Raw genomic sequence first — 23,200 nt, forward strand, 5'->3', positions numbered from 1 at the left:
ATGTACTAACTATAGACAGTAAAGCAATTTAGAATTGCACCACTGTACATTGTTTAAAATTAATGAATTCTTTGAAATGATAACCGACCTGGTTCCAACACTGACAATGAAAGATTATTATTAAAATGCTTTGAGTATTCAGAGTGGAAACTTATAAATTAATGTATAGTTTTAATACAGCATCTTCATTATTATTATTTATTATTATTTATTATTATTATTTAATGGTAGCATATACAAAAGCTTGGTTAATTTAGAAATAAATATACATGTATGAATATTGGTTATGCCACGTTAGAAACCAAAATTTTGAATCACTTTTTCTATCGGCATCCTTAATTGAGTCTAATCTTCATTTACTTTTTTAATCCATTGACTAGGACTACTATAGCATTATACAGATTGGAGCAGAAGTAGTACACCAAGTAGAAATAAGGGGAGAAGGAGAAATATAAAATGTAAGCCAAATGTACTGGAAGCATGCACAAGGCATGAGTAGTGACCTATGCATTTTCTCATTATAAGATAATATATGAAGAAAACTGATTTAGTTTGATTCATCAGACTGCTGAACGAATTTGTTCAACATGGACAAATTCAAAGCGATATTAGAAAATAAGAGCCAACTAGGGCTGAAAATATTTTTGACCTAATCTTCACAAAGAAGAAATAATCGGGGACATTAGTCTCAGATACCACATACTCAGATCACAAGATCATTGGAGTGCAAACTAACATTAATATCACTAATAGATATAAAAAATTATCAAGTGAGAGGGTTTATTCAATAAATTCAATTTTAATAATAAGATTGATTGGAGAAAATAAACAAGGAACTTAGAAATATTCAATGGGGAACTGTTCTAAGTAATAAAAATCCCATGCAAGGGATTTAACAACTGACTGCTAAATCATATAAAGTCTGTCTGAAACATGTCCCTTTGCGGAAAGCCAGAAAGACAACCAGCCTAGAGAATGCAGATAGCACTACAGAAGATGGAAATTAACAGAAATGCTTAAGCAAACTTGATTGTTCCTACAAAGAAAGAATAGTTTTAATAGGAAGATTGAAGAGCTAGAACAGAGACTGAAGCATTCATATCAGATTGAAGAAATGGAATTAAAACAGAAAGCCATACAAGAGATGAAGAAATATTTTCAATATTTCTTAAAGCGTGAAACTGAAATCAAAAACCTCCGTCAGTATTCGGTCTGTGCTCACAGGTGAAAGATGTGCACAGATGATGACACAGAAATTAATGAAATACTAAAAAAGCAGTATGAGGACATGTTTAGCACCCCTAATAAGCAGCATGAAAGTGGAAGATCCAGACAGCCTATTTGTGTGATATCCAAACCCACTAATATTATAACAAATATCAACACTAACTCTGCAGATTCAGAGCTTCCATTTCTTTGAACCTTGCAGGTGTCTGTAATGTTTTGCTTACATCTATGATGCTGTGAGAGCAATTGTAGTAATCCCCTGCTCCCTGTACCTTTGTGAGCCAGGTTCTCCCTCTGGTTCTCAGTAGGCCATATAGGACTACTTTGGCTGATGTGACTCCTTTAGGGGGGTTAGTCATCTCGGCGAGATAACCTCAGGGAGCCGTTAATTCCCACCAGGGAGAGGCATTTCATTATATTCAATGGATATAATGAAATTTTTTGTGTGTTTTTTAAACTTTTAATTTTGAATGTAAATATTTTCATGACTTAACAATTTTGAGTGGTATGATGATTAATAGTAATTATGACAAGATTAATAATTTTTGTATTTGAAGTGTAAAATAAAATGAGAACGTACAGTACTGTAGTTAAGAACTGAGAGAGAATAACAAAAATACATTTATTAGAAGAAAATGGAAAATAAATTTTGTTCGTATTTTGTGACTTCAGTTAAAAAAAATTCCTTAGTGACTATGCTTATTTTATGTTGTATATTGTATTTCATACATATGGAACAAATACATTTATTTTTAAAGACAATTTGAAAAGGCAAATTTTCTGGTATGGCCATGCACTAGGAAGATAACACCAGGCCTCCGAGATCCACTTGAATTGAGGTCTTACATTTTCGGCCCCAAATCTTTGGGTCGACTGTTATATCCCTGAGCCGCAAAAGGGTTAATACGATCTTGTTTGTTTGCAGTTAACAATACTATAGTGGATTCTTGTTCATTGTTTAAGACTTGTATTGAAATGGCAAGTACTCCTCGTTCAAAATTGCTGATTTATGAGACAAAAATATCATGGATATTCTTTGAGCATATTAGGAAAGTGGCTTATGACAAAATATATGTAGTATAGCAAAGTTGTACAGATTATTGCTTTATTCAAGAAACTAGAACATTATGCTCTCTAGGACTGTAGTTATTAACCCGTTTTACATTTGTCTTGCACTCATGCTCTCTCTCTCTCTTGCTCTCTTGTTCTCTCACTTTCTCCCTGATGTCACCATTTTACACTTAATTTTGTGCACCATAACACAGCAATTTGGGAGGTAATATTGTGGTTTACATCAATGCTTTTGAAGGGGAAAACCTTGTGGTGTTGAAAACTTTGTTTTGCATCTGTAAATATTGAGTACCAGTAGCCGCATCATTCTCATATACCATCAGTTTGCTCACCGCTTTATCTCCTTTCCTTCATTTTTCTATATTTCCTGTCTTTTTATCTTGAATTTTCTGGGGGAGCCCCTTTGGCTCCCCGGAGCTATCCAGGCTGATATGTGTATTATTAGACTTTGGCATCAGTGTGAATAGAGTTTTAGGCCTACCAGGGACCATGAGCCAGAACTTGGCCTTCTCAGAGAGGCACGAGGAGCAATGGCCTATAGAAATGCACGTGTAATTTGAAGCATTCTATGTCTGCCATCGACTGGGCCAGGCACCCTATAAGGTAAGTGCCTCAAAACAAACACCTATTCTGGTTAAAATGACTATAGAAGACTAACGAGTGGACAGAACTCCCCAAATGAAAACGAGCAAACGAGTATAATGCCACTTGTGCTTCGCCGCATGTCTGCACAATTTCTTCCTCCCCATGAAGGGAAAGCGAGAGCCCCAGACCCATCGTGCCGTCGATCCACCCTTCAGTTCTCGGCTGATGTGATTGTGGCTCGGTCGTGTGGCTCCAGCTCCAGATTCTCTCTTGTTGTGCTGTGCCTCGTGTCCAGTACTGCTCTTATGGTGGTGTGCGAGCTGGGAGTAATATTCACAGGTACTCGGGCTGCATGTGCATAGGATCCCCCTTCCCTGAATGCCCTGTAAGTACTGCCCTTGGAGCTTGGGGGTTATCTTCCACAAGTTACCTTGGGGTATACCTCTGTTGGTCTTTTGCTGCTCGGTGATTTGACCACCCTGGGTGTGTTGGGGGGGGGGGGGTTCCTCTTCCCTTGTTTACCTTTGGGTAAGTGGAAGTTTTTACACTGGTAGGGGCATGGGGTACTGCACAACTAGTTTTCACCTATTACAGCAGCCAACTCTGTTCCTTCTGGGTACGTTGTCCTCATGCGGGGTTTTTCTTTTCATTTTTGTTCCTGGTGGGGGGTCTGCTTTTGTTCCCCTGCCCCCTGGTATATTAGGGTCTTGACCTCCTGTTTTTCAGTGGTAGCCCCTGCTAGGCTCTCGTGAGTGGACAGGTCCCAGGGGTTCAGTTTTAGAAGCTTGTTTGGTAGATTTGGGTGCCATTTAGCAGTATCCTGCATGGGCTTACCCTTAGCAAAAACAGTCTAAGGGGCCCTGAGAAACCCAGCGGGGGCGCAAGGGGTCCAATGGATGTGACCCCTGGGTCCCCCTCTCGCCTTGTGCGAGTTTGAGAGTTGCTTTGTCCTATTGTCTCAGGGCAACGCTCATTGTTTTTGCCTCCGTCATGCTGCCTGTTGGGTCGATGACACCTTCGGCCCGGAGTCCTGCAAGCATTGTTGCTTGTTTGTGACTCCATTCACCCAATCCACTGTTGACATTATCCGGGTGCAGGCGGCTCAGATGTTGCATGCTAGGTTTAGTTTGCTACAATATGCTAGGTTGATTGCTGCAACATGCTAGGTTGATTGCTGCCCCAATTTGTTTATAGGGACCCAGACTTGGGGGTGTTGGTCACTTCGGCCTTGGTTCGGTCCGCACCCCCTCGTTCTTCCCGTGTTGTGGTTCTTTCTGGTCCCCCTCCCCCTTGTTTCCAGCTCTGGAGCGTCTGAGGGCTTCGGGGTCAGGGCAAGGTTTAGAGGATTCCAAGACTCTTGGGGGGGGGGGGGGATTTGTGGAGAGGCTGGGATGGCTGTTTTTTGGAGGGCTCTCTGGTGTTCTTGATGTTTGTTAGGTTGGCAGAGGGTGTATCTTGTGTCTGGTTGAGGCTCTTGGCCGTTGCCTGCGTGCCATGGCCTCTGCGGCTCTAGACACACTTTGGGTTGACCCGAATCTTCTTCACCCCTGTTCCAGGATTTGGGTCTCTCGGGTTGTCCACAGGGTCATTTCGTGTTGGCAGTTGTATTGCTTTCGGGTTCAGGCGTGTGGTTTCCTCTTCCCGGGTTTGTCCCCCTCTTGTCCTTGGCTTTGGGTAGCTAGCTCCGGGGAGGCGAAGGGGCTCCCCCCAGTAAACCAGCGTTGAATGTAATGAAACGCTATTTTCTGGGTGTGACCCGGAGGCTCCCCGGCAACCCTCCCTCGCCCTCGGTCAGTGGCTTTTCGTATGTTTTGACATCCAGCCTCGAAGTGAAGGGTGGATTGCCGGCACGATAGGTATGGGGCTCGCCCTTCCACCTCACGGGGAGGGGGGAGCTTCACAGACGTGCGGTGCGGCACGGCACATGTGACATCATGCTCGTTTGCTCATTATCATTTGGGGAGTTCTGTCCACTCGTTAGTTTTCTATAGTCGTTTTAACCAGAATAAGGGTTTGTTTTGAGATGCTTACCTTTCTAGGTGCCTGGCCAGGTCGATGGCAGACATAGAATGCTCCAAATCACATGTGCATTTTTATAAACCCATTGCTCCTCATGCCTCTCTAAGGGGGCCAGGTTCTGGCTTGTGATTCCTAGTAGGCCTAGAATGCCATTCACACTAGAATGACATTCAGGGTCAACACTTGCAGCAGAGGAGCTCCAGCATATTTCAACAATCCTAAGTATTGTAGTACAGGTTGATGGTAGTGAGTGGTGTCCCAGAGAACATAAAGGTATAGTGCTCTTGAAAAATAGGTGAGATAACAGGAAAGTGCTAAGGGAAGTGAAAAATCGGATGAGAAAAAGTTGCCCTAGTGTTTACAGTGCAGAGAAGAACATTCAAGATGGCCACTGGCAAGGGGAAAAACAAAACAGAGCTTGATTTTGAGGGATTCAATGAAGAAAGCATTGATATTAGTAGTCTACATAACAAGTTGGTAAATTTAGATACTATAGTGAACTCTCATGTAGAAATAATTAGTAAATTGAAAGAAAGTAATGACCATTTGAATAGCAAAGTTTTATGTCTTGAGGGTTTAGTGAAAGACTTGCGCAAGGATAAGAATCAATTGGAAACAAATTGCAAAGCCATGGAAGAAGAAAATAAACTCTTAAAAATAGCTTTGGAAGAAGTTAAAGTAAATTTAAACATAAATGACTACAATAGGTTAGGCAAGGAAATTCAACAGGAGAAACAGCTTTTGTCAGCACAGATGGAGGAAGTTACACAGGGAATAGAACAGTGCAAGAAAGATATGCAACTCACTTATGCACAAGTGGCCAAGGAGAAGGAAAAAATAGAAGAAGCAGTAAAGGAAGTCAAACACTGCAGCAACCAAGATAAAACAAACATTAGGCTAGAAGTGAGGAAAGAATTGGCATCTAACCCGAAGTTGGTGCAAAACACAGTTGATCGGAGTAAGTCCCTGATCATTTTTGGCTGCAAAGAAAAGGCGATAACATCTAGGTCAGAAAGAGCTGTAGAAGAAGCTAAAGTAGTAGATAAAATTGTTGGCCTCGTGGAAGGTCTTACAAACAGAGAATGTGTGCGACTACAGGAGAATAGGCAGGTACGTAAAAGGGAAAGATCGACCTTTGAGGATCACCCTAAACGGTGCCAAACAGATGGAAGAAGTACTAAGGAATGCTAGAAAATTGCAAAGGGATGAGGATGGGAAAGGGTGGTCGTTAAGACGAGATCTTTCAAAAGAAGATAGAGAGAAGCTGAAACTGAACCTCGCCGAGGCAAAACATTTAAATGAGAGCAGGAATGAAGAAGAAATAAATTATTTTTTCTACAAAGTGATAGGGGTAGGCAAACCAGTAAAGTGGTACATAAAGGCAAACCAACAAAATCAATAGAGAGAGGGGGAGTGAAGAATAAGGAGAGGGGGAACAAGTTCCTGAAGATTGCATACACCAACATAGATGGAGTGAGATCGAAGATACTGGAGTTAAGTGATGTAATACAGCTGCAGACACCAGACATTGTTGCACTCACGGAGACAAAACTTGAAGATGTAATTTTAAATGAGGTCATATTCCCAAGGGGCTACTCAATTTGGAGACGGGACAGAAAAATTAGGAAAGGCGGTGGCGTTGCTGTGCTGGTAAAAGAACACCTAAAGGTGAAGGAAATAATGACTGCCAATCCACAAGAAGTTGACATAATAGCACTAGAGATCTGCTATGAGGATGATAAACTAATGATGATAAATGCATATAGTCCACCGCCAAGCAGCACATGGTCAAAGGAGGAGCTAGATAGTAAACGTGAAGGTCTTATAACAATAATGAGAGAGATTATAGCGAGAGCGGATAACGATAGATCACGACTGTTGATAGTCGGTGACTTCAACTTGAAATCCATAGACTGGGAAGCATATGAAGCTAAAACAGAAGATTTTTGGACCTGTAAATTTGTAGACCTCATCCTGGAAACATTCTTGTATCAACATGTTAAACAAGCTACGAGGATGAGGGAAGGGGACGTTCCCTCCATGCTAGATTTGATATTTACCAGGTAGGAGGAAGAGATATTTGACATTCAGTACCTTCCTCCCTTGGGTAAAAGTGACCATGTCTTTTTGGGAATAAAGTATGCAATGCGTTATAAGCTGGAAGAAAATAAGGAGGTTGAAGCAGTTGAAAAACCAGACTTCAGGAGAGGACATTATGGTGACCTTAGACATTTTTTTAGTGAGTATAATTGGACAGACTTGATGCTAGGCAAGGAAGTGAATGAGATGTATGGCAAGTTTTGTGAAATATATGATAAAGGCACAAAAAAATTTATACCAAAACAGAGATGCAGAACTAGGAAACAGGATTGGTTCAATAGAAATTGCGAGAGGGCTAGAGACCGAAAGACACAAAAATGGAATCAATACAGGAAGAGGCCGAACCCCCAAACATACCAGCGATACAAAGATGCGAGAAACAACTACACGGCAGTGAGGAGAGAGGCAGAAAGAAATTTTGAAAAAGGGATTGCGGACAAATGTAAAACAGAACCAGGTCTATTCTATAAATTCATAAACAACAAATTGCAGGTAAAGGATAATATTCAGAGGTTGAAAATGGGAAATAGATTCACGGAAGATGAAAAGGAAATGTGTGAAACACTAAACGAAAAGTTCCAAAGTGTGTTTGTACAAAATGAAATCTTTAGGGAACCAGATACAATAAGAATTCCAGAGAACAACATAGAACACATAGAGGTGTCTAGAGACGAAGTGGAAAAAATGCTCAAGGAGCTCGGTAAGAACAAAGCAGCTGGCCCAGATGGCGTTTCACCATGGGTTCTGAGAGAATGTGCATCTGAGCTCAGCATTCCACTTCACCTGATCTTTCAGGCATCCCTGTGTACAGGAATCGTAGCAGACGGGTGGAAACAGGCTAACATAGTTCCAATCTACAAAAGTGGCAGCAGGGAAGACCCCCTCAATTATAGACCTGTATCATTGACAAGTGTAATAGTGAAAGTATTGGAAAAACTAATCAAAACTAAATGGGTAGAACACCTAGAGAGAAATGATATAATATCAGACAGACAGTATGGTTTTCGATCTGGAAGATCCTGTGTATCGAATTTACTCAGTTTCTATGATCGAGCCACAGAGATATTACAGGAAAGAGATGGTTGGGTTGACTGCATCTATCTGGACCTAAAAAAGGCTTTCGACAGAGTTCCACATAAGAGGTTGTTCTGGAAACTGGAAAATATTGGAGGGGTGACAGGTAAGCTTCTATCATGGATGAAAAATTTTCTGACTGATAGAAAAATGAGGGCAGTAATCAGAGGCAATGTATCAGAATGGAGAAATGTCACAAGTGGAGTACCACAGGGTTCAGTTCTTGCACCAGTGATGTTTATTGTGTACATAAATGATCTACCAGTTGGTATACAGAATTATATGAACATGTTTGCTGATGATGCTAAGATAATAGGAAGGATAAGAAATTTAGATGACTGTCATGCCCTTCAAGAAGACCTGGACAAAATAAGTATATGGAGCACCACTTGGCAAATGGAATTTAATGTTAATAAATGTCATGTTATGGAATGTGGAATAGGAGAACATAGACCCCACACAACCTATATATTATGTGAGAAATCTTTAAAGAATTCTGATAAAGAAAGAGATCTAGGAGTGGTTCTAGATAGAAAACTATCACCTGAGGACCACATAAAGAATATTGTGCAAGGAGCCTATGCTATGCTTTCTAACTTCAGAATTGCATTTAAATACATGGATGGCGATATACTAAAGAAATTGTTCATGACTTTTGTTAGGCCAAAGCTAGAATATGCAGCTGTTGTGTGGTGCCCATATCTTAAGAAGCACATCAACAAACTGGAAAAGGTGCAAAGACATGCTACTAAGTGGCTCCCAGAACTGAAGGGCAAGAGCTACGAGGAGAGGTTAGAAGCATTAAATATGCCAAAACTAGAAGACAGAAGAAAAAGAGGTGATATGATCACTACATACAAAATAGTTACAGGAATTGATAAAATCGACAGGGAAGACTTCCTGAGACCTGGAATTTCAAGAACAAGAGGTCATAGATTTAAACTAGCTAAACACAGATGCCGAAGAAATATAAGAAAATTCACCTTCGCAAATAGAGTGGTAGACGGTTGGAACAAGTTAAGTGAGAAGGTGGTGGAGGCCAAGACCGTCAGTAGTTTCAAAGCGTTATATGACAAAGAGTGCTGGGAAGACGGGACACCACGAGCGTAGCTCTCATCCTGTAACTACACTTAGGTAATTACACTTAGGTAATTACACTGACTGATGCCAAAGTCTAATAATATACATATCGGTCTGGATAGCTCTGGGAAGCCTCCGGGTCTCACCCAGAAAATGGCGTTTCATTACATTCAAGTTTTTTTTTTATTGTTCTTTCCTCGTCACTATTATTACTCCTCTTCCCCCCCCCCCCCCCCTTCTCCTTACCTCATTCTCTCCATCTGCATCTCTTCCACTCTCCTTATTTTCCCATCTATCCATAGCCTATTGACTTCTCTCATTTTCCCAATATCTACCATGTACCCATGTTCCTCATTTATCTAACCCAGTTTTCCCTTCGTAATCTCTCTCTCACTTGTCTTCCCTTTTGTCTCATCTTCCTCATTTCCCCTTTTCTGTTCCTCTTGTGTCATTTTAACCTTTCGAGCACTTCCTCATCTCCTGGACTCAATAATAAATGTTGTGTGTGACTCAATTACTGTAGTTAATGTGGGATGCTCTCCAAGGTTTTGTCCTTCTACATATGCACCTTAATTTGGGTTAACACCTATGTTAGTGATTGTACGTGAGGATCTTGTGTACCATAACCTGTTTTTCCACAGATTTGCTGCATCTTATGTTTATTTTTTGCATCTTGAGCATCCAAGTACAGTCCTACAGATGGACAGTTGATGCAGCTAATAGCCTGGATATATTTAGCATTTTGTTCCTAGAATCAGTTAATGGCTTGGAGGTTTTTACTTTTGTAAAATAGTGTTTGAATGTGAGAGTGTGTAAGTGGGTTCTAACTACTTTGCAAATATAATTTGCCAGCATGCATGGTTTTTGCATCTTTCACTAATATTTAATTGATTAATTTTAAATAATACCAAGAATCTACATACTGTGCTGTATTTAATACTTGAAGTTTATTGGCAGGAAAGCACTGAAGATCTTGTGGAAAATAGGAATTTGATTACATAAAATCTGTTTCAGACCAACATCATTTTGATAATCCTGTGTATGCCTACCAATCTGTGAGTAAGTCACAACCAAACCTGCTTGAGAATGGCAATTTAAACAACGGGGTCACTATCAAGAATAATCTCTCACTCAAAGATGACAAGAATCGAGAGTGGGAGAAGCTAGGTACCTTCACTTTCCATGATGATGCTTGTAGTTTAGGTAAGGAATTTGTCACTCTTATTAGCTTCTTAGTTATTGTGTAGGTAAAAATCTTTGTATTATTAAAGTTCTCGGCAGTAAATTTTATAAAATAACCTTTGTAGTGCGAGAAGAAACGTCCTGATGTCATAAGATTTGAAATCATCAATCTTGTTATGGTTGTAAAAAATTTACATTGACATGTTTAAGGTTAGCTGTTTTTCACATGGTGGTGCAAGAATGTCACTCATAATTTCCTTCTGACATGCAGTGCATACAGTATCAACAGCCTCATTATGTTCATGTAGTTACACAGTATCTGAATGTCGTATTTTGATAGTTATTTCCTTGAAGTTTTATAATACTGTACTATGCTTTTCTAATAGGTCTTCATTCCTAGGTGCTTAACTCTGAACTCAGATCAGTTTGCCTCAGTTTAGACCAATTGTGACCATAATTTTTGTTTATAGAGGTAGTGCATCTTTATGTATCCAGATCTCGGTTGTTCAGATTTCCTGATTATCCAGATGAAGTCTGGTCTAGGCATGTTTCTTGTGTGGGAAAAATAATAAACTAGCAAAATTATTTCACTCATAAGTAATCCTTATTCTTAAAACATTAAAATATATTACTTGTTAATTACTAACTGTACTGTACAGTGTTAATGTGAATTAATTTTATAAAGTTGAATGGTTGGAAGAAGCTTCCTCCCATCACAGGAGGTGGCTGCCTTCCAAATATTCTTTACAATCTGGTCTAAATAAAGTTAGCCATGTTGTCTCTTAAATATAGTGAAAGATGGGAGGAATGCGATGTTAGCACAAGAATCCATAAATAACATGGTGTTCGTGGGTGGGTGGTGGACTATCTGCTGCTTCAAAATCTCCTTTCATCAGCTGCATCCTACATTTCCTTCCTTTGGTTCGCATCCCTCTGCCTTGCTGCGTTTATTCTTTATACACATAATCATAGAATGTAAAAAGTGTAAATGTTGGATTTTGTAATGCAAGGAGCTATAAATAATAGTGTGTGAAATTTTCATCCTATTCAACAAATAAGGGTGTGTTTGCGGGTATTCTTTTAAATTCAAAATGACTGTCAGTCAAATAAAGTTTTCAGTCATCTCCTAAATACAGTTAAGTAGCAAAGTGGTCAGTGCAGGTCCAGGTTTTGATTTCTTCAGGTGGATGAGTATTTGTGCATAGTTTTCTTTCATGTGAAGTCCTTAATCACCTGCCAGTAAATAGGTACCAGGCAGCTGTTGTGGGTTGCATTCTTGAGGTCAGGCCTAAGGGGAACTTCAATAAGCCTTCAATAAAATAGGACTTCCAATTCTTAACAATGGGAAACCAAAACCATAAAGCTTAGTACAATAATTCATAACTACAGTAACATGTAACATTTACATGTGTTCATCAGCCACATTTGCTGATGAGAAAGGAAACCAGTGTGTGTAATTACCTAAGTGTAGTTACAGGTTGAGAGCTAAGTTTATGGTGTCCCGTCTAACCAGTACTCTTTGTCGTATAACACTTTGAAACTACTGACGGTTTTGACCTCCAGCACCTCACTTGGCTTGTTCCAACCATCTACCACTCAGTTTGCAAAAGAAAACTTTCAAATTTTTTTGGGCACCTATGTTCCTTAGCTTGAAACCATGTCCTCTTGTTCGTGATGTTGCTGGTTTCAGGAATTCCTCCTTGTCAGTTTGGTAGATTCCTGTTAGAATTTTGTTTGTAGTGATCATATCACGTCTTTTTCTTCTATTTTCTAGTTTAGGCGTGTTTAATGTCTGTAGTATCTCCTCGTAACACTTGTTTTTCAGTTCTGGAACCTATTTTGTAGCATGCTGCTGCACTTTTTCCAGTTTCTTTGTGTGTTACTTAAGATTTGGGCATCATACAACTGCTGCATATTCCAGTTTTGGTCTCTCGAAAGTCATGAACAGTTTCTTTAGTATTTCACCATCCATATACTGTAATTAAAAGCAAGTCTGAAGTTGAGCATATGCTCCTCTCACAATGTTCTTTGTGTTCCTCTGGTGACAGCTTTCCATCACACGGTATGTGTGTGTTAGAAATATTAGTAGACATAATAGAGGAAATATTGACCATGTCAAACACATACGAGACAGACGTGTACTCGCCTAGTTATGCTTGCGGAGTTGAGCTTTGGCTCTTTGGTCCCACGTGTGTGTTTTGTGTCTAATACAGTGGAACCTCGGTTTTCAAATCCCCTGTTTTAGAATTTTTTGGTTCTTGAGCTCAATTTCTTTGAAAAATTTGACTCGGTATTCAAAGTTTGCCTCAGTGCTCAAGTTTGTTCATGCACGTATTGGCCGACCGAGCACATGGCGCTTCAGTTTACCAGTGTCTCCTGCCGAGTGACGAATATTTAAATGTTTTGTGAAGAATTTCATTGTTTTTGTGCTTTTTTGGTTTCTGAACATAAATTATTTATTTATTTATTTATTTATTTTATTTATTTGTATACAAGAAAGTACATTGGGGGTTAAGAGAGAACATGCAGTAGAAATAAGTTGATTTTACATTCTTGTAAAGCCACTAGCACGCATAGCGTTTTGGGCAAGTCCTTAAACTAACAGATAGTAGATAATTTACGATAATTATAGTAAGTAGATAAATTACAGTAAAATTGACAAAAAATGTTTACAGGTATATTGTAAGAAATTTTGACAAATAAAGATTAGAATAATACACAATAATAATAATACATTATAATGAACAAGGATTACTAGGTACATTAGGATAATATATCAGTTATACATTAATTCATTGAAGCACAATTTGAGGATCATTTCAAGGAATAATGCAGTAGAATATGCAATAAAAAAAACAACCGTGATATCAGATGATATCTAAGATTAGAATGGTAAAGTAATATGGCTTAGTACAAATATTGGGGGATTCATATAGTTCTTAGGGATAACTGAAGGATAATATAGTTATTATATATCATGCCATGGGTTCCAAAAAGTCAGTGGTAAAGTTCAACCTAAGAAAATAGTTGAAGATGACGATAGAGGAAAAACGAGATCATTCATAGTGGAACAATGTGATGTCTCACTACAGACAAGTGTTAAAACATAGGGAAACACAAATGTCTATAGACAGATTCTTTGTAAGACAAGCAAGCAGTGAGCCACAATCACATCCTAGTGATGTATGTGCTTGCAAAATGTAAGAGTATCCCAGAAATGTCAACACTGCTGTTATAATGGAAGGGGATTCTCCTTCCAAACACTAACACCTCTCCTCCTCCAACCTTCCTCACTGTCTTCCATATGCCAACAAGAGTCCTCAATAAAGGTTAGGTACCTATGAGCATTTTTCTGTATGAAATGTATTTTTTAGTTAATATTTCGGAGGGTGTGGAACAGATTAATTAAATTTGTATATTATTTATTATGGGAAAATTTGTTTTGGTTTTTGAATCATCTCTGGGAATGGATTAAATTTGAAAACTGAAGTACCACTGTATTTTGTTTGGGACCTTTGTTCCGAAAGGTTAAATCTATACCTACCTTGTTCTTGAAGTTACTGGTCTCAAGAATTCATCTTTATCAATATTTATTATTCCTGTTTCTATTTTATATGTAGTGAGGATATCGGGGGGGTGGGGTGGGGGGTACACATACCAGTATACATACATACATATACATTATACATACAAACACACACACACACACACACAGAGGCTATACTTCTTGACAAAACAAATTACCATCATGCCTGTTGGCTTGCCTGCATGTCTGCCCTGTATTGCCCTGCATGCTAAAGTCAGTGTGGCAAAATTACAAAGTAATTTTATCTGGCCTTCTTACTTAATCAGATACTCTCTTTCACACACTAATGTAGATAAATGAAATTTCACTGCACCTTTGTTGTTTATATTATGTCATGACTAAGAATAACTTGAACTTCACCGAATGTACTGTCAATGCTCACCTATCCGGAGCATATGGGAAAAATACCTCACTGGATAAGCCAGACATCCGGATTAGGAGAATTCTTACCAGTGAAGTTAAAAAAAAAAAAATGACCATATTCACAATTCTTTTGTACTTCGACCAATGTAATTTGAATTTCCACACACGCACTATAAATGAAAAATATAATATAATTGAAAACAAACCTTAGCTTACCTTGTTGTTGTTTCTTGTTTGATATTGTCGAGCTTAAAATGTGTAGTTCCTGAAAATTTATATAACCTAATCTCTGGTTGTCCAGATTTCTGTCCGAATATGGTGAAGTTTTGTTAGAAAATTATCCAGACGCGATTTTGGCCAGATAAACAAATATTCGGTTTGGTGGCCTTCAGATAACCAAGCTCACACAATACTCAGTTTTTTTGCAAGGTTTAATTTTCCAGTTTTAGACGTACATTGTAATTTGGATAATTTATTCAGCTATTCAGCCGTTTTTAAAAGTAATTTAAAAATTTAGTATGCATATACTAAGCTCTTAAGATACAGTACATTAGCAAAACCAATGTGCCAGAAGCATTTTGCTTCTGGCACTTTGTATATAATATTTTGTATATAAGCATTTTGTATATAATATTTAAACTGTGCACTCTAAATTGGGCAAATTTGTTGGTCAGTGTTAATAAAAAATCCACTACAGTACATTGTAAAATATTGCTTTCTGACATAAATATAAAAACTCATTATTTTAGTTTGGCTGTAATGATGTAAAGAAATATTGATGTCATATTCTGAGAAATAGTTTTCAAGTTATATAATAGATTTCTCCTTATCACAAATATATTTGTGCTCCATGAAAGGAATTGAAATTTTGCATGATGTACATAGTTATTAGAGTGGGCGTAAGTAAAGGGATGCCGATGCACCTGACATGGTACTCGTATTCTTTTGGTGGGAAAATTCAAATCTCAGAATGCCAATTTTTAGTTTTTTTTCTGATTGATTGTATCCAATTTTGATAATGTTCACACGATTCACAACTCGGCAGACTTTTCATTTGTATTTGAGTTTTATTTGAACACCTTTTAAATTTGAAATTTCCTCTAGTAGTGCATGCAACCGAGTCTGGTCTTTCTCATCATGGTGTCGTCAAAACTGTTCTGCAGCAAATTTTGTAAACCTGAAATGGATTAAAACAAATTTTTTTTTTTTTTTTTTTTTTTTTTTGCGCCTTGTTTTTAGTAATCATATTTATAAATTTAAACTTCAAAGAAATGCAAATCCGAAAATATTGTTCTAGAGTAAAGTTGCGTCTGGGTTTAGGCCATTGATCACGTATATGTGAGCTCCATAGCACTTGTTTTAAGGCAGTTTGAAATATTATACTGTTTACAAAATGCTTATTCTGGCACATTGGTTTTTCTGATATACTGTTATCTTGAGGTTATCTTGAGATGATTTCGGGGCTTTAGTGTCCCCGCGGCCCGGTCCTCGACCAGGCCTCCACCCCCAGGAAGCAGCCCGTGACAGCTGACTAACACCCAGGTACCTATTTTACTGCTAGGTAACAGGGGCATAGGGTGAAAGAAACTCTGCCCATTGTTTCTCGCCGGCGCCTGGGATCGAACCCAGGACCACAGGATCACAAGCCCCGCGTGCTGTCCGCTCGGCCGACCGGCTCCTTCCGATCGACTGTATCTCAACAATATTCTTGCTAAATTACTCAATAATTGCCATGTGCAATGTAATCATGCAGTATAATTTTTTTTTTTTTTTTTAGCATTGCAAATATGTTATACAGGTATTGTCCTTTTAAGACACTTGAAACTCATATTAGATATCTAAATGGCTGTACAGTATTTAGGGCTGAAATTAAACAAGGGGTAAAGTAGATTTTAATACTGTACTTATCTTTACATTTAATGTATTTTGCACACAAAAACCTTTACACTGCTTGTGCATGTGCATGCATGGAATAATTCTTATGCCACTGTCTTGGATGTATTCTCATAGAATGAATCTTAAACCTCAAATATATCCATCTTCAAAATTGATGCTTAGTATTTGTCTAGATTGAATTTTATATTTCTAGGCCTTGCATGTACCGTGCAATGAAATCGCCTTAAAAGCGAATAATTTTTGGCAGACTATTCTTACTACAAAATGACTGCAATTACGTCTGAAATTTGCCATTTCCTGCTTTTTATGCCCAAATTATTGAAAATATTTAATGCAAATATTAGAATATAATTTTTTACATATTTTGATAATCACATTGGAAAAAATACCTTGGTTATATAAAAATATTGCATTATTTCTATTTATTTATTATTTGCACTGTAAATTAGACAATAAAATATGTGGGCTCCCTCTTACTGGAGGTTTCCTCTTACTGGAGGTTTTCATATGTTTTCATTGCAATTGATCAGTGATCATATTAGTTACCATTGGAACGAAGAAGTCAGTATCGAGGTGTCTATAACCAAAGGCAATGTTGTCTATTATATTGTCTTATTTACTTATTCCAATGCTTAAAATTTCCAATTTCAAAAGGCTTGTTAGGCTTATGCCAAAGGTTGTGGCAACCACATTGTAAAAATTAATATTGTAGAAAATATATTTTATGAGCTAAGGTTCCTTGGAATCTCCCTTTAGTCAGGAAGACAAGGATCTATCAGTAATCATCTCGTGGGGGGGGGGGGGACTAAGGCTGACAGTGCAGTGGAGAGACTAACTTGAGCCATCACTGAAGCAACATCCTCTGTACTCTTGTATATGCTAATTAGCAATACTGGTACATGGCACAATAATTTGTGCTGGGACACTATTGTTTCAGACAGAGCTACTACCCTTAGGTAGCTATCTTGAGGTTATCTTGATGATTTCGGGGCTTTAGTGTCCCCGTGGCCCGGTCCTTGACCAGGCCTCCACCCCCAGGAAGCAGCCCATGACAGCTGACTAACACCCAGGTACCTATTTTACTGCTAGGTAACAGGGGCATAGGGGTGAAAGAAACTTTTGCCCATTGTTTCTCGCCGGCGCCCGGGATCGAACTTGGGACCACAGGATCACAAGTCCAGCGTGCTGTCCACTCGGCTGACCAGCTCCCAGGCAGCACATTATTTTGAACCTCGCTATCAAGTCACACATTAGGGGAACTGCACGTTCTTTAATAGGTGGCTTTCTTCTATCTGGTTTTTGCTTTAGTGTATTGATGCCAAGGTTATGAGCCCTAAATTATAAACTTTAATAAATTGGCCATAATTTAGTAATTCTTTGAAAATATTCAGTGTTGTGTGCAATTTAAATGAATTTTTCTGCAATGGTTATTTTAACTTGTTTAAGATAGTTCCATTTCCTTGAATATGAAATTACTTCAACAGTTCTTAGATCTGAAATGTTTGAAACATTCAGCATCGTGTGTTGGTAGAAATTGGGATTTTGCAAATTTACTTTTTCGTGTTTAGGAAGCTTGGTGTAATTTTCCTTTACTGTTGAAACATTAATATAAAATGTCATTTTTCTTTTTTCAGCCTCATCCTTAAAAACAATATACTGCTGTATCTTGGCTGGTTCTAATACACTATTGTGTTACAGGAGCTGTTGGGGGTCACTATGACGTGCCGTCAACGCTACAAAGACAAGCTCGAGTAAAAGCATTAGAAGCAGATGCCACAAATCCAAATCTCAATATCTATCATTCTATTGAAAGTTTAAAGGATAACAGACTTGTGGAACACGTATATGATGAAATAAAGCAACGACCACTTCCCCCAAAAGATCCAGGTTGGTGTTTGTATTTTATTTTGTGGCTATATGTGCATTCAAATATGTCATTCATTCACCAGCTGTAACCAATGTTATTAGTGATGATTTTAAAGTATGGCAAAGCTTACTTTATCATGTGTATCAACATGATTCATGTTTGGTTTTAAGGTATCTTGTCGTAAGTAACCTTTCTTTTATGTTGACCATTAGCAATACTTTATACAATTTTGGCATCCTGCAGTGCAGCCTATGGCTTGCAAACTTGGGAGACTTACAATGAAGAATTTGTTTGGCAAATACTTACCAAAAATTTCAGTTTTTCTATAATTTTTAAATTTTTCTACAGCTTTTCCCAATGTCTGATTTATCCCTCTTTTGCGAGAAGCAGTGACTTGTTATTTTCGGCGTTGCTAATTTGTAAATTGAAATATAGCGTACTTTAAAATAAGCTGTATTTATCTGTATTTTAAGTTAACTATAATCAAGGTAATAACAAATAGAATATGAACATTGAAGTGCAGGTTTTTTAAATCATTTTTAAATCATGTTTTCTAAATCAAGTTATTAAAAAAATTATTTAAAAAATTAATTTAAATTTAAGATCCTCTATACAGGCTGTTGATACCTTATTTCTTGTTAAAGCAAAATCAAACATGAAAAGTTGTGATTACTGTATTTGGTAAAGTATATATTGTACTAATTTTAACCCTCAAAGTATGGCTATTGTCAAAAATTGTCACCTTAGCCGAGTAAAAAAAAATCTACTGAAAGATCTGCGTTTAAAAGTATTAAACAAAATCGTATCAACATTTATTTTGGTGTGGCAGTAGAAAATATTATTCCTGGTACTGTATTCATCAGCATTACAATGTGGTGGTAGCCAGGACCAAACAAATTTTTTTTTTATATTCAGTATATTGAAACATAAGGCATGTGCATAAACCCAACTTTATGTAAGGGCCCACCATCTCTGTTAGCCTGAACAGGAACAGATGGCCAATGGCTTGTCAAAGTCCCTCATCCATTGTTCATAAGTATTTTTTATAACTGAATTTTGAAATAATATTTTGGCATTTATTGCTTCAGTGAGTAAGCAGTTCCATGAGTTTATAATGAGCTCTTGGGGTCCCTGTGGTGCTAATCTGCTATTGGAACCATATTTGCAGCATTTGTATTTGGACATTAACACAAAATGTAAATTTTCTTATGATGACCACATTCCAATATACAGTACAATCAACACATGACAATGAGCACACTTGGAGGGTTGCAGTGGGATTTTGGGTTATATTTCGTTCCAAATATGCTTGATTTCCACCCTTATTGAGTACACTAAAGTTATATTCATGTTCAAATTTACTTTTCCCAGGCTCTTGTGACTTAATATTTTTTATTTTGTAAAGATGCAAGGTGTGATAGAAAAAGTTAAGTGGAGGTAATGTGTAGTCTCCCTGAAGTTTGCTGGTGGCTGGCAATGGCCACGCTACCCAGCAGATGAGTTGCCAATTGTGTTACACCATTAAACAATATTCATATCAGAATTTCAGACATTTCCATAGTGACTGGATAACATAATTATAAAGTTTCTGAAGAATTAAGTAGCCTTCCTTTCATCTCCTCGTTACAATGTGTCTGTCTATCTCTGTACGTCTCCTCTCTCTCTCTTGATATAAATGTTGGCATAATAACAGCTTAAAATGCAGCTTCTTATGAGATTCAAAATATCTAACACATTAAGGATAACATTATTGATGTTTGAGCAGCTAATGCTACAATAGTTTCAGGCTACCTCCAGTCAGCTGTGTCACATAATACATGCTACACACAGTAGGACAAACATTTTATTTTATAGGAATTTCAAATGCTTTCATAGTGTAGTTTAAGCATCTGGAGAATTATTCAACATTCGTTGTAACTACCACATGTATCAGAGCCTAATATAAAGATAACCATGATTGGCAAGTGTGATGGCGCACTATATATTTGGGGTGCCAGGCCTGTGTGAATAGAATCGGGTCAGATTTTGAAAATCATACAACCTCTCTTCCCCATTCTCTTCTTCCTCTCCCCTTCTCTACTCGGTACCCATCCCCCCACTCTCTCTCCTCTCTCTCTCTCCCCCCCCCCCCATCTATTCCTTTACCTCTCCCAACTTTTTTTCCTCTGCAATTTCTTCCCCTCTTCCCTTTCTCCTGCTCCTCCCCTTCCTCCTGCACTCCCCCTCTTCACTGTATACCTAATATAGTGGGGTAGAAATAGCCTAAGCTACTCTATCCCTTTGAGACATATTTCATTCTTGTCTCAATAAACATACTTGAACTGTATACCTCCAACTTCATTAATACAGTATTTAGACTTTGAACATATGGCCCTTGTACCAAGGATCTAATTTAAAATGGATTTAGATTGCTTGCCAACATGCCATTTCTTCATGACAGTAAATAATGAGTTACAGAAACATGTACAATGTAGTATAGGCTCAAAATATGGCAGCTTGTATAAAATGTGGGTCAAATATTAGGCCACAGGTGATAAAGATTAGTGCAATGAAAGATAAGAGGAATGATTAGAAGCATGAGAGAGAGGGAGAGAGTGAGAGAGACTGATTAGTCAGCATTGTTGAGGTTAAACATCTGGTTGATAGCCAATGATATTCTAGTATTACAAATCCAATTAATCAAATTAATCAAATTAAATGAATGGAGACAGTAAGCTGCTTGGATAATTATAAAGCTTTCAAGTCAAAGTTTGCTTTTTTCATTATCAAGCAACAAAAGCTTAATTATATATATTAAGTTTTTGAGAGGCTTGTTGCAACCCTTTAAATTAATTTTGTTGGAATGAAATACGTTTAATAAATATGAAGAGCATAATTTCCATAAGTATTTCATAGTATGCCTTATCTCCTGCAAGTGTAATGATTTGTTTCTTGGATATATGTTTACATTATTTCCATTTTTTTATACTATTTGCTATTTACTTTTTTATTAAATCTCAATACTTGTGTGCTACTACAAGGACTTGCTTCAGTTGCTATCGTTGGTAAGTTTAAAGACCAAGTCATTTATTAGCCCTCTTGATGAATGAGATTGTCTGTTCTTAAACATTTAAAAAATTGGTAGTGAAGAGCACAAAGTATTGATAATAATGTAGAGAATGCAAAGATTAGAATAGACCTTAAATTTAGATTTTATATTTGCCTATAAGGATTTCATCAAATGTGACGTGAACACAAGACTTTGGCTTATTATAGGGCAAAACACGGGATGGTTGGGTGGGTTAAGATAAGCAAGGTGAGGTCGAGGGACACGAGGAATTGTATGAATTGATATACAGTACTGTATGTAAAGTATTTATTTGGTAAGTGGAGTTGGCACTATGTAATCTTCTCTCGTTCTGTTTGATGGCTAAATGAATTGTGGAGTTCAGTCCCTGAGCCCATTATGTGCCTCTGTAACCCTTTCTACTACAGCCCACAGGATGGGTATGGGGTGCATAATAAATGAACTAAACTAACTCTGATGGTGCTGTAAGGATGCTAAACTTATTGTGAAACATGAAAATTATTGGAGGTAATGTATAGTCTGCAGCCATTAAACTCTACATCATCATCAAACAGGAGGAAAATTCAACATAGCTTCCCCTCTTGCTAAATTAATATTTAATAAATATCAATTTATTCACAATTCCTCGCCTCTCATTTTTGCTGAACTTGCCTCGCCTTCCCTGTTTGTGCCATTTGGAAGCACCAACCCATGTGTTTCTGTTAATTTGATGACTTCCTTACAGGTGAAACATTATTTACAAAGTCGACTCTCATCTTGCTGTTTCTCTACATTGTTAAAGAAGCTGCCAAACTCTTTAGATAGTTGTATGTAATCCTGGGTATAACCACGTAACCTTCGAGAGACTGGGATCAACACATCATTCTATTCAGTTAATATTATCTTATTTAAATTAGAAATGGTGAAGATTAGCTTTTATATTGTGCTTCAGTGTTCTTTAAAATATAAAATTAATTTTTCTTATCTCTAAATTCCTTCTTGAGGAAGTGTAGTTGAATTAACTGCTTGGCCCAAATGTTACTAAGATTTAGAATATGCTTAATCATCTTGCACTGCTTCTTTCTCTCTTGTCTGATTTTTTCAGGAAAAAATTAAATGGGAGAAAAATAGTTTTGCGTATTGTATAATACAATCCACATATATTAAGGTGAGCATTTCATTTAAATCTTGTTAGACACATTACATATATTTTAAGAATTATATGCCAATACAAAGGCAAAAAGGGAAAGCTATATAAATATTAACACTTTCGCGCTTTCCGCAAAGGTCACTCAGCCAACCGAATGTGCGCGCAGCGTTTTTATCGCTTAAGCGTAAAAACAAAAATGTGTATACTCTTTTTACTCTTCTGACCTTAGTTCTCATGCTACGTATTTCATTTTGGTACCAACGTGTTCGCAATAAAATTCTCTAGAAGAACATCAGTAAAAAAAGTCACGAAACGTATAGGGATACCAGCACCAAATAAATAACTTCGAAGATGACTCGCCGTGAGCGCCCATCAGCAACAAAATGTTTTTACTCTTGGGATTGTAATCACCTCCACACTTATTCTACAGCGTTAATTTTGGTATCAATGGACTCGCAATGAAATTCCCAACACGGTGATATGAATATAAGCGTAGAATAATGATGCGGCCCGCCCGCAAGAGTGTGGGAAGTTGTGAAATTGTTACCCGGTATCGGTGACGGGACGACGCACGGCGCTTTGAAAGTTTATACTTATTTCACTCTCATGACATTAATTTTCTATGTACGTCATTCATTTTTGTGTCAATGTGTTCGCAATAGAATGTTCTATGTGCCCATAGGTAAAAAATATCAACAAAGCGTAAGTTAGAATAGCGCCAAATATAAAACAACGCTGGAACATATCAGTGAGCGTCAAACACACACGAAATGTTTTTACTTTTGTTATGTTTGTCAAGTTTATACTTGTTGCACACAGTTATTTTTGGTTGTATATTGATCGGAATAAAATTCCCTAAACAGACATATGCATATAATACATGATATGGGGGAAGCATTACCAGTATAAACGGCTAAAGTCACCCACCTGCAACCCGTTTGGGACAAAATACCA

At 37.6% G+C, this 23,200-nt stretch overlaps 1 protein-coding gene across 9 annotated transcripts in view; it reads left to right on the top strand.

The window, feature by feature from the left end:
* The window catches only part of LOC138357368 (protein draper-like), a 79,802-nt gene that overhangs the window by 38,471 nt on the left and 18,131 nt on the right, over positions 1 to 23,200 (top strand). For 6 of the 9 annotated variants that reach the window (XR_011224944.1, XM_069314045.1, XM_069314038.1 and 3 more), the window contains 2 exons: positions 10,171 to 10,359; positions 17,882 to 18,070. Coding sequence is in view for 8 of the 9 variants with exons in the window: in XM_069314045.1 (XP_069170146.1) it covers positions 10,171 to 10,359; positions 17,882 to 18,070 (378 nt within the window). In the remaining variant the exon portion in view is untranslated. Of the gene's footprint in view, positions 1 to 10,170; positions 10,360 to 17,881; positions 18,071 to 21,070; positions 21,095 to 23,200 lie in introns of all 9 variants that reach the window. The other 3 variants (XM_069314044.1, XM_069314043.1, XM_069314042.1) reach the window with 2 other exon arrangements.

The sequence above is a fragment of the Procambarus clarkii genome, chromosome 78 (genome assembly GCF_040958095.1).
Source record: "Procambarus clarkii isolate CNS0578487 chromosome 78, FALCON_Pclarkii_2.0, whole genome shotgun sequence".
Taxonomy (NCBI): Eukaryota; Metazoa; Arthropoda; class Malacostraca; order Decapoda; family Cambaridae; genus Procambarus; species Procambarus clarkii.